At 35.3% G+C, this 13,080-nt stretch overlaps 1 protein-coding gene across 1 annotated transcript in view; it reads left to right on the top strand.

Moving 5' to 3' along the window:
* Positions 1 to 344: 344 nt before the first annotated feature.
* The window catches only part of NYAP2 (neuronal tyrosine-phosphorylated phosphoinositide-3-kinase adaptor 2), a 294,403-nt gene continuing 281,667 nt past the window's right edge, over positions 345 to 13,080 (top strand). The window contains exons 1-3 of the mRNA XM_033230039.1: positions 345 to 903; positions 1,213 to 1,695; positions 9,459 to 9,696. Coding sequence (XP_033085930.1) covers positions 9,476 to 9,696 — 221 coding nt within the window. The 5' untranslated portion in view covers positions 345 to 903; positions 1,213 to 1,695; positions 9,459 to 9,475. The remainder of the gene's footprint in view (positions 904 to 1,212; positions 1,696 to 9,458; positions 9,697 to 13,080) is intronic.

Raw genomic sequence — 13,080 nt, 5'->3', positions numbered from 1 at the left:
CCCATATATAAGTTGTGGTATATAACATGATATATATGTATATATTCAGTAAGTATTAAGAACAGAATGAGGAGAGTCCTTGGGAAATATCAGAAATAGAATGACTTTAATTTTAACAACGAGTCTATAGGAATTAATGACATATATGTCATAATTATTTTGCATCTTATTTTAGTTAAAAAAATGTGCAGTCCGAGTGAGATCTTTGTTCCACACACGTGTGTACTGTGCATGTTCTTTCTAAGTGGGCTAGTTTTGTTCTCATGCCATGGGAGCAGGTGGCATGAAGCTGTTTTGATGAGGTTAAAAGGCTCCTCCCCTCTCTCCCCAAGCAGCAGCCTGAAGTACGTCAGCAGTAATTGTGTGCATGGTTCGGTTGTGCAGGGAGGGTGGAGGCAAAATTGATATCAAATAAAGGTATCAAACTGAGATCTAGATGTTCCATTTAAGTTGTTGCTCATTTTCGTTAGCCACACCAGGGGTGAAATGCTTAAAACTTAACCATTCTCTGTAGTAAGAACGTTTGTTTTCAATGGATTTATATTTTTCCTCTCCATAAAGACTGAATTAGTGCTATAGTGAATATAAATGAAGGGTATTTCTTTACCCTCTTTTCCTTTTATTATTTAATAATCAGACTTCAGCTCAGTTAGATAAAAGAGAGAGGTTCTGTTGCCTAGATGTGAGGCCTTTAATGAGGATGGGAGCCCCCAGGGAGCCGAAATCCAAACTAGAACGATGCCGCTTTCCGGTTTCTTGCAATTTCTTCAGTTGCTTCTTCTCCCTTTTCCAATGGGCCTAGTGAGCAGGAACTATCCAAGGTGCTAGAACGCTGGCAGCCTTGCCGTTCAATGCAGACGGATTGCAGAAACAGAGAAGAAAGATTACTGCTTATTTCAGAAGGTAGGTTCTTTGTTTCAGAATCCCTGATTAATCAGCAGCAGCTTCAACAGACTAAGGCAGCTGGAGAGGAGAAAGAGAAGCAGGAAGGGAGGGAGTCAGGGGCAGGGAGGGAGGGAGGGAGGGAGTGGAGGGAGAGAGAATGAGAGAGAGAGAGCTGGTTGTCACGGGGGAGGGACTATGCCACAAGCTGGGCTGCTCCAAACCTTCTGTATGTAAGTGGCAATGAGAAAGAGCATCTTTTTGGCTGAAAGGAGACATTTAGAAAGGATGTTTCTGATTTTTTGTTTTCATTTATTTTTGTCTTCGCAGAATATAATCAAATGAGGTACCTTAGTCAGCTTGGTGATTGCTTCGGGTCTTGTAATCATCTGTGTAGCAAAGTGGGTAAAATCATTCAATTTCTTCCCTGCTGGACCTGGAAGGAGAGGGGTTGTGTGTTCATCCCCACCCATTAGCTATGCCCTCTTTTCTCCGAATGTCGATTTAAGGAAGCAAGCACCTGTCTTCTGCCACTGCATCTTCCTAGCAAACTTTAAAGGCCATTTTATCTGATAGGAAGGACATCGAGAATGCTCTGATCTAGTGATGAAGAATCTCGGAGTCGACACTTTTCCCATCCTGACACAATGCACTTTAATTGAAGAAACACTGAGCTGAACTACAAGTCTATCTCTTATGGTGCTGGATTACTCCTACAGAACTGCCCTGAGATCAACCGTGAGAGAGGGCTCTGACAGACACAAGTCACCTTCTGGTTATTGCACTTAGCTCTCCCTGGGGACTTAAATTTTGGTATGTATCTCATTTTTCAGATTCTCTAAGCATGCTAATTGAATCCAGCACTAAATAGATCAAGCAATCTGGTGGTAAAATGGAATGGATTTTAGTTAGGGATACTTAATGCTGAAGTTTGCATGCCTTATTAGGTGGAGCAGAAATAAAGCCACAGTGAAGGCATCCAGGGCTTTAGTGAGCCGGAGGCTATTTTTACTCCCTTACCCACTTAGTTACATTACCATGGAAATGGTTAAACTAGATTTTCATTAGTAAAATAAGCCATGTTGAATTATTAACAGCATTGAACATGTTTTCCAGGGTATTAATTGGCATTCAAGTTGTTCATGCTAGCTATTTATCCACTATTCCATACCATAAATATTTTACAACAGCCTCTTAGCACATTTGTGTCAGCAGTGAGAGCCCAATTTTACATTCTCAGGAAAAAAAGACAGACTACCCCCCACAATTCAAAACTACCAGACAAACAGCAAAGCTGACACTGCTTCTTCCTGACTGATTACACACTTTGAGGAACATTTTTTAATACTATTCAATGTCAGAAAGATTTTATTAGTCTCATCACAATAATATTTTCTGTAAAACTTTGGGTGGACTAGTTTTACTTGGGACATGTTCTTATTTTGTTGCGGTGTCTCCATCCTAATTTTTCCAACTACTCAGCAATATTTTAAATACAAGACATGTGGGTATTTCATATCTGGAAAAACTGTTGCATAAAATAGTATTTTTCACTATCATTAGGAAATACTAAAGTTGTTTTGGTACCATATAGTTTGATTTTTTTCTAAATATAGCCAAAAAATAATGAAATTCAAATGAAAAGGTTACATGATATAGTTTTAGTCATTTTAACATCCAGCATTTATAATCAAGTAGTGTGGAATAACAAATATAGAGAAAGAGTTAAAATTAAGTCTCTTCCTAATTCTTCACATTTTAGACAATGTTCCCATTTATTTTATATATTGTCAAGCAAGCACCAATTATACAAAGTAATGAGAAAATGTGGTCCACAAATGCAGAAATTATTTTGTTTTCCTATGGAAAGTGCAACATACATGAGCCAACTCAGCAAAGAAAGGGACTATGTGAAGGACACAGATAGTTTAGAGAATTAGTGGAAACAGACCAGAGAAAAATATTGCAACCGCACAAGGGACAGTGGAGAAGCCTGAGGACTTGAAACATCTGTCAAGTTTAGGAAGAGAAGTGTAAAAATCCTAGACACAAGAAGGTTGGCTATTGTTTAAAAAAATAAATAAATTATAGACTCCCAATTCAATTAGATGGTTCCCACTCTAGCTCCAGTCAGCAATTTATTAGACTGACTACATCTACTTTGCAAATAATGCCTTGTAACCATCTGGAACCATTTGGCCCAAGCCTCCAACAAGTATCTCAGCCACTGGCATTTTGCATGAGTCTCTAATATTAATGGAAATGTACAATCCCTTTACACCATGGGCATACAGCACCATGACAACCTGGAAGATGAGGGGGAGATACCAATTCATGATGCTACTGCATTAACACGATTTATGCCTATTTTACTCATTTTGGGAAGAGAGATCGTGGAGAAAAACTCACTGCAAAGTAATCTGCTTTCTGAGAAAAAAGCAATCAGTGTCTTTGTAGTCACTTTAGCAAGCTTTCTTGGTTGTAACTTCAACATTTCCCATTTTGGGCAGAACAGCTGCATTTTGATGACACTGAGAATGAGAAAATGAGTGTGACCATTTGTAGGGTAGGGAGTGGGATTTCAAGCATAATCAAAGTGAAATTATAGGAGTAATGCTTGACAAATTATAAGATTTTTATCAGAAAAAAAATTTGACATGGTTTACATGTGTTATGGGTTATAACCAGGCTAGCCTGATGATTTGGTCCGATGTGAAGTCAGCAAATTTTAAATATTAATTTGCATATGTATTTTACATATGTATCAGAAGCCTGATTATTTAAATACTTACATTTTCATACACAATGTGTTTTCAAATTGGTTTGAATACATGCAAAACTTGTAAAAGATTTTTTTCTCCTGCTGAACAAAAACAACAAAAATTAGTCGAAATTGCCTTGGGAAACTTTTATTGGATCAATAATATGAGGAAACAAAAATAGGATTGTCTACCTCAAAGAAGATGCAATGATTGGAGTAGGAAGGAAACTCAAATCTTAGTAACTCAAATTCTAATAACTTCCTCACAGCATTGAGACAGGTGTGATTTAAAGAGCTCAGAAATATATAAAGGTGGAGACTAGAAAACTTTCCCCTCTGCAAATAAAATAAAAACACAAATGTGAAGTACAATAAAAGTAAAATATTTAGGTTTCAATTAGGATATTTATTCCATTCTATGTATTGTGTTCTTCTGGCTGGTCACAAGTAGCATTATAACAATGGTACAAAATAAACTATCTTATTATAGCTATAAGATTATCTTGTAGGATTAACTGTGGCCTAAAATTAAGAGAGCTTCTCATAGAGCTTCAGGTATTAGGATTAGGAATCCACTCTCTCCCAAGACAGAGCCTTTTCTTTCTCCACCACTTAGTATATGTGGCAAATAACCAAGTTAATGGAGTTGTCACAACTTTATATCTTGGAAAATAAAAGTTTCAGATTCTAGATAAATACCTTAATAAAAGATAAAAGGATCTGTGCCTATGAAGGCTACTGGACTAACTTACTCAGATGATACTAGTACCTATAAAACTCTGCTTTTGGTAAATGGAGATAAATTGCCCATTGGAAGGCTCTGCCTGACAAATCAGTGTACATGTCTATTCTAGCCAGTCCTTATAGAGCTAGAGTGCTTGATATAACAATGTATGAAATTATACTTATGAAGAAATTTGTTCTGAAGCAAAGGGAAGAGAAATGCTTAACCATGCATGAGAAGGAAGATGGCATGCCTAATATTTATCTTACTCTTTGTACACCATTGATTCAACAATATCTTGTAATTAATAAAAAACCCTCTATACCATGGGGAACTTGATATTAGTTGGTGCCACAATAAATACCCTCTGGTAGATTGAGACCACATACAACTGATACCTTAATTTACAATGGGAATAGCCCACATAAATCTATAATCTTAGTTCAATTCTTTTGCATACACATCTTTCTCAAAAATGCTGCTTTTTTTAAGCTTCGGAACTAAGGGTCATGTAGTGTCTTAGCTTCTTGACTTCTCTGGATGGAAGCAGTAGCAGGAAACTACAGATAAAAAAAAGTGAAGTGTTTTTTAAATGTTTTGGTGTTTCTATGAATTCCATTTGGACATACCATACTTAGCTTATGCTCCACGTGTGTATATAATGGGTAGTTTTATTTCAGTGGAAACAATTGTAAAGAAATGGAATGTTACCTTCAGCTCTAGGTTCAGCATTGGTAAAGTATAATGATGGCCTTGCACAAAAGAAAATAAGAAAATGGTTAACTCAATAAACAGTTGCATGCTTAGCATTTAACTTATGGTAAGAATTCCATCAGTTTAATTTGGTGCAATTTAGCTGGGTGGAATGAAATTTCAAATTTTGAGAAGTGTCACAGTGTTATACAAAGTGATCTTTGTGAAGGGTGTGGTCAACATGATGTAAATAACAAAGTAAAAGAATAAAATAAAGTTGAGCAGTTAACCATACAGCTGTGTGAAAGCCAACATCTGTAACTTACATTAGAATGGCTATGATTCTAGATACAGTAATCTAAAAACTTAAACAAAAAGAGTCTTTTATGAATGCAGAATACCACAGTGGAGGAAAGGCAGAGAAAGGGAGGATGTGAAGGTATCTGTAGATTGTACAGGAAATCTGATTTCGGTCATTTTAGGTGCTTTCCCAGGAGGGTCCCTGACACAAATTTTAAATGTTGGCTACAAATTTCAAGGAATGCACACACAGTGTTGCACTACTTGTATCAATATTGTGTGTTGCAAAGAGAATACATCTGTCTTCTAAATGAAGACCAAAGATACTCGTTTTCAACCAATGCTCAGGGAGCAGGGAAGGGGCTAAAATAATTTGTTTTGAGCAAAAATGGCAACAGACTCAATGAACTCAATTAAAGGGGATGAACTCAATTAAAAGGGATGCCTGTAGAAAAGCCAGAGTTCCACCTTAGTCTCACCCACTCTGTTGTCACAAATACCCCATGCACGAGTTAATGGTCGTTCAGTAAGTCAGACTCCCTTACTTACGGAGACAGAGCTAAAGATGCTACCTGGAGGAGAGGGGCCATTTGCCTCTTAACAAATAGGGTCTTCTAGGATGCCAACATAGGATTAGATGTTCGAGGCAAGCCTTTATAAAATTCTTGCATACCTTATTGTCATTTAAGGACCACAAATAAACTTGACTTAATATCCAACAGTCAAAATGCAGCCAACTTTTTGGTGGTTTACAACATACCTTATTCAATATCTACCTTAGGTGTAAATATAAATTTCCAAAAAACAAAGAGATTTATGGTTGTACCTGTCTGTGGGTTCTCACTGCTTTTAATTGGTAGCAGCTGTAATGAAGTAGACAATGAACACAAGGTTGTCTTTTCGCAAGTGAGGCCATGAATCTATTTACTCATAGTTCAGTTGCCGGAGAAACACTTTTGGCTTGGAAGGGTGGAGATCTAGGGTTTGAGAGATGGGATGAGCTTCGTGGTCCATATGTCCCAGTTTCTTTATTTTCTGGATGTGGACAATGGTTATGTGGAGCTGTCCATATATATTTGATTGGGGGAAGAATGTACGAACTCCTAACCTGGCCTCCATTTACAAATGCATGTTGAAGGAAGTTGCACTACAATAAACATTGTACTTACCTTTGTTTCAAAGTAAAATTACATTTATCAAGGGGTTATATTATTATTAAATATAATTCTAGCCATGTTTAAGAATTGGGAAACTAACAGTAATGTTACTGACTATTAATAATGGTTAAATTTATGGAATTTGCATTTCTAACTCAATACTCACAACATGAGTCTATTCCAACCACTGTTTTTTTTTTAATGTGGAAATTGTAGCTGAAAAACGTTAATTAACTTGTACAAAGTCTTAGAGCTAGAGGTGCCTTCACTGGTGTTTATAGGCCATTCTGCCAGCCTCCTTATCCATGCTCTTCAGGACAGCCTCACAGCCTCCTCAATATTACAAACTATTACACTTTTTACATGTGGACAAGTAAACAAAGAGGTGTGATGTTTAAACATTGATCGGGCCTGTGTTTATTTTCAGAGACTAAACATGATCATCGAACAATGTTTCTTGCTCACCCTTAAAAATAGTGAAAATAAAATGTGTATGACCAACTAGTGAAGTCCACCTAAATCCACACTAGTCACAAGTAGTGCAATTATTTATTTATTTTGCTCTAACACTGCCATGAAGACATCTAGAGGGACACAATTCTGCCTTCATGAGGGCTGTTCATAACACGTGCTCAACAAATACTCGAATAAATGAATGGTCATGGAATTTAATACTTTTCTAGAACTAGGTGGCAGGAGCATGTGTACAAACATTTATCCAATTTTCATTACTTTGAAGTTTTACTAGATATGATGGTTCATTTTCATCTCAAAAAAATTGATCTCCATTTTGTTAAATACATCTTTCTATAGTGTAAATACTTCATAATATTATTTAATATTTTCTCAGAACAAAAATAATTTAAATTCCAGCCAATTTGAAAGACTACTTAGGAAGATAATTAGTTTTCAGAGGTAAACAAGTAGCCCTATTGATATTTGGAATACATAAACTGTGTAGGAATCTCTGGTGTCGTTTTGGTTGGAGGAAAACTTAAGGAAAAAAAAAAAACCTTCGGGTAATAATGCCTTATTCAGTTGGGAAATACACAATTTTGCGAGAGGGCAGGAAGGAGTGATCATCATCCAGCCGGAGGCATTATCTCTAGAATTCTTGTAGTAGTGACTTGGCTTGCTTAACTTGGGTAGAATTAATTGTCGTGAAGTTATGCTGCTCTTTTTTTATCCAGGCACTAGTAAGGACTATTGCTTAAGTCCTTGGTAGAAGTGAATTCCTGACAATGGCAATGCTTTAGCTCTCTGAGAATCATTTTCTTGTATTTTTCCCCAAATTGCAATCATTTGTAGCATTAATTTGCTATTCTTAATGTCCATCACATAAGCATTTAATCTGACAGACTGATATTAAAATACAATTCAATTACACCAGATAGTTGGAATTAAAAGGACATTTCATTTGCTAACCTATTACAGCTTAACATAAAACAAAACATATAAAAACTTAACATGAAAATGAAGAGTTAACAAACAACCTTATCTAGACTCCAGTTTCAATAATTTCTTAGATAGGAGAGAAAAATCCTTAAATTCAGCATGGGTTCCAAATCAAATATGGATTGACTGGCAGCTGAAATGCTAATAAAGTCTGATGAGAAGTAAAATTTCCATAGTTATTATCCAGGTTTTGGAACATGATTATACCTGTAAAAAAATCAGAATGAAAATTATTTGTAATTGAAAAAGCAAAAGTCTGGGAGTTTTACATCAAAGAGTTGGGCTGATATTTTAAAAATATCTTTCTAAGTCTTTTAAAGAAAGTAAAACATGCAAGGGAATTGATAACTTTTGAATGGAGAATTTTTTCCCCCTTGTTAATTGACTTTGCTTTTGGTTTTTTAATCTGACTCAATTATACCAGTTTCTTATACCACAATTAGTATGCAATTAGTACAGTAAGCCTTCCTTCCATCCATCTGTCCATCTACCCATCTAACCACACATATACATTTGACATTACTATTGCTGCCAGTTCATACTTTTTAATGATAATATTAGCTAATAGTATTACATACTTACTATTGTTTAACTCTATTCTAAATTATTTACAGTCTTCACCTCTCCTAACCTTCACATCAGCAGGAGGTAGGAGTTATTACTAGCATCATTTTACAGTTGAGAGTAATATATACTAATTGAAATTCCTATGCTTTTTTGTTTTGTTTTGATTAATTTTGGTTTCTCAGTAATCCTTTCTGAGGCTCAAGTTTTTAAAACTTCATGTAACAATGAGACAATAGTTGTCAATGCTTGAATTACCAGACTGGTCAGGATTAATGTGGTCCTAGTGATCTATGATATGTTAGTTGTAGTATGAAGACATTATGGAGGACCATTATGGAGAGGAATGAAGAGTTAAAAAGGATTCTTTTATAGAACAGTTATATTAGAAATGTGTTTTTCTTTTACTACTACTATATTTTGCATAAATAGTTCAGATTCATGCATTTTAATTTCAAAAATTAAGGGAAGCACATATATGTACAAAAGTTCTTTCCAAATAATTACATCATTTTACCTGAAATTGAACAGAAAAGTCTTTATGGCAATCAGAAATACATGAAGCTTGGATCTTATATATCTTCTTTGTGTAGAAACATTTTAAGAAACAAAATTATTATTGTAATTATGCAAACCAAATGTTTAACTTTGCATACAGTATTTACACCTTCACATCATCTTATAGTTCAAGAGCTTTGGCCTTTGTCCTGCTAGTGTTGCTACTTTAAGAGAGGGTTTGCTACTCAGGTAGCACTTATTTAATATTTACTTCAAATATTCTGGTTGCAATTATTCTAGTGAGACATTTTCTCCAATCAGATTTGGTCATAATCATTGGAGATTTGAGTTGTTAGGGATAATAAACAGCACCTTGCTTTTTTCTCCACCCTGGATAAAAGTAAAATGTGTTCTCACCCTGCAGGCAGTGTTCCTCTTTACATGATATCCTCCAAGATGATGAGTTCTAATCCCGAGGAAGACCCTTTGGACACATTTCTGCAGTACATTGAGGATATGGGGATGAAGGCCTATGATGGCTTGGTTATTCAGAATGCATCAGATATCGCGCGAGAGAATGATCGCTTGAGAAATGAAACTAACCTGGCCTATTTGAAAGAGAAGAATGAAAAACGCCGAAGACAAGAAGAAGCAATAAAACGGTAAATATAAATAAAATTATTTCGAGTTTTGTGCACACAACAAAGTCCATGAGGGCTGTTAAGGCTGTGATGTTGTCGCTTGGTCAGAAAAGGTCTTTCAGAGTCAGTTAGACTTGGCGAGAGTATATGAAAGTGAACTCTCACTATAACAAAAACACCACCCACCCTGCCAATATCATCCTTAGTTAACAACAGTTATTTCCTTATGTGTGCATATGCAGCTACAGACGGGATGGGGAAAAATTCAGTTTCGTCTGAACAAAAGCTTATGCTCAATAACCTCTTGGCAAAGGCGCAAGGGAAAACACAAACCCTTCAATAGCCCAAGTTTGATGAAAATCCCTACCTTTAATGGCCTTTGATTATAGTTCTTACCTTTAAATAGAGCTCATCTTCTTTCTAGATTATGGCCAAGGAACATCAATAATTATACTTATGTGAGCCTCTGAAGGCAGGTGGAATCCTCACGTTGTGCTCTCCCTACGCAGAATTTTATGGCTGTTAAATTTCTTGTTTGGTACCAAGTGCCACAAGTTTGTTCAAACAGAATTACTTTTATGATGCAAAACCTACCAGCTACTAGCTGATGAGCCCCAGAGGGTGGCCTTCCAAATTGAGGTTAAATTACCTAGAGTGCTGACACCAAAAGAAAAATGCATATCTTTTGATTTTTTAAAAAGAATGTCACAACGTTTTCAGTTTGCATGTGTGTGTGTCTTCTGGTGGTACAGGGAGACACCTGTGTCAGATGGAATCCTGTTTCTTCAATAAAGTTCATTCACTAAGTGAAAAATCCAGAATATAGGGACTTAATCTATATCAATTAGCTTGATAACTGAATAATAATAATATGAAAGACATTTTGATGGTTAATTGGGAGATTTTTCATCTAATCAGGCGTTAATACTTTTGCTTATCATCTCTGTACGCTATGATATTTAAAAAACCAAAATATTATCTTAAAATGAATTATTCATGCTTATAAAGAAGCTAGGTAAGATCACGCTACTCCAATAATTTAATTAAAAATAACTGTATGGAGAGAGAGAGATGATTTGAAAGCAAAAAGCTAGAAATAGAAAGGAATGGTGTACAAGATTGTTTTAAAAGAGAACTTTTTTCTCCAGGCTATTAAAATGAAAATATATTATCAGGTATAAAAATTGCATAATTGGTCAACATTTTCACAATTGCATGTATTTATATTTAAGGTCAATTAATTTATTGTGGAGGACTGTTATTTTGATTTCTAACCAATTTTAACTGGTATCACAATAATTTTCTAGAGTGTATAAATGCCGTCTTAGGACATTTTTTTCTTCTGTGAAGTATTTTTGAGGGACTTTTTTTGTGTTTGAGCATTTAACTTTAGTTTTATGAGTCTGAGTTTTCTAAAGTTCAAAATACAAAGGATGACCTACATGTTTTTGAAAGTAACTTCAAAACTCTAAAGTCTGACGTTTGTAATCTTGGCATTAAAACTCAATGATAAATCCTTTTCTGTAAGCATATAAATAAAATTATTTTCTGGATCATTCCATTAGCTTTTACAGAACACCCAAAGTGTGCTTATCACTGTACTACTATCTTCTGTATTTCATTAACAAGCTTCAGTAGGTTTCTACTTAAAGTAGGTGGTTAACTGTCAAGTGTTCAAAAAGGGGCGTAACCTCAGAGGACTAAAGTCCAAGGGACTTAGGAACAGGCATTTAGGTAAATGGAGACACAGTAAAACCTGTCATTACATAGTAAGTGAGGTCTAAGTAATCCATTTATGTGAACTTTGAGTTGATTCCTGCTAGTCTGATAAAGCAATATTTTTCAGAACTATGTTAATAGCATAAAAGTAAAGATAATTCAGATCACACATTGAATCGAAGAAGTCCCATATTATCTGGAGACATTCATGTCTACTCACCCCATAAGCAGAAGATAAAATTTTAGTCCTACTTGAGAATAGAGCAAAAGAGAGAAGTACATCATTTTATTGTGTCCTAACTGCTGAGAGATAATATTGGTTTGCACTGGGATGGTAGTGGTAAAGGTAGTGTAAAATAATAAATTTATGAGCACTATTTGAATTTCCTGATTGATGAGATGCAGTAGTTGAGCAAGAGAGAAAAAGATTAATTAGAGGTGGCTCTCAGGTTTGTTCTGCTGTTGTTTTCTACTTTATTTTGTTTCTGCCTAGGCTAGCAGAAGGGTGTTTCCATTTAATGCAATGGCAAAGACTAAAAGGGAAGCAAGTTTAGGGTAAGTAATGGGGGGACAGGAGCTCAGCTTTGGTATGATGATTTTATGAAGCCTTTTAAATGTCCAAGTGGAGGTGGAGGTGATGGAGGCCGTTGAGTAAAGAATCTGGAAGCTACGGTAGAGTTCCAAGCTGAAGGTACAAATATGAGAGTTGTAGTCTATCGATTTCACCATCATGAGCTGATATGAGGATAACTAGGACTGAAATTTAAATAGAGATGATAAAAGAACCCAGGATTGCCCCCTGGAGGCACCTGATTGCTCATATGATAGGAACTGTGGAAGAATTCAGTAAGAATAGTTAGTGAGAGGGGAGAACCACAAAGGAGTATGATGCCTTAGGGTGAAGTGTCAAAAGCGATGAAAGAAGAGAGAGACATTTGGCTGATACATCAAATATGTTGAAGCCTGAGAATGACCATTGCTTTTTACCACATTTGTATTATTAATAAGAACAATTTCATTGAAGGGCCAGGAACAAAACCAAATAGGATTGTGTTCACAAGAGAATGAAAATAAAGGATTTGAACAGAATATAAATAATTATTTATAAATAACATACATATTATTTATAAATATTTATAATTTATAAATTTTATAATTTATAAATAATAAGTATGTTATTTATAAATAGTATATATTTATAAATGATGTATTTATTATTTATAAATACATATATGTATAATATATGTATTATATATTTATAAATGATGTATTTATTTGATGTAATATATTATTTATAAATATATCATTTATAAATATGTATAATATTATACTATAATAATATTATATTATCATTTATAACTGCAACCTCTGCCTCCCAGGTTCGAGCAATTCTCCTGCCTCAGCCTCCCGAGTAGCTGGGACTACAGGCATGCACCACCATGCCCAGCTAATTTTTGTATTTTTAGTAGAGATGAGGTTTTGCTATGTTGGCCAAGATGGTCTTGATCTCTTGACCTCATGATCCGCCTGCCTCAGCCTCCCAAAGTGCTGGGATTACAGGCGTAAGCCACTGTACCCAACTTTTTTTTTTTAAATAAAAATTTTATTCCCGTAAGAAGGGAGAAAATTAGCATATTTAAAATGTGGGTGTGAATGATTATTGCAGAAGGAGAAATATTGATGACT

This window comes from Trachypithecus francoisi, unplaced genomic scaffold (assembly GCF_009764315.1).
Source record: "Trachypithecus francoisi isolate TF-2019V2 unplaced genomic scaffold, Tfra_2.0 Lachesis_group13, whole genome shotgun sequence".
NCBI classification, from domain to species: Eukaryota; Metazoa; Chordata; class Mammalia; order Primates; family Cercopithecidae; genus Trachypithecus; species Trachypithecus francoisi.
The sequence above is the reverse complement of the archived record's forward strand: the minus strand, read 5'-3'. Positions and strand labels throughout refer to the sequence as shown.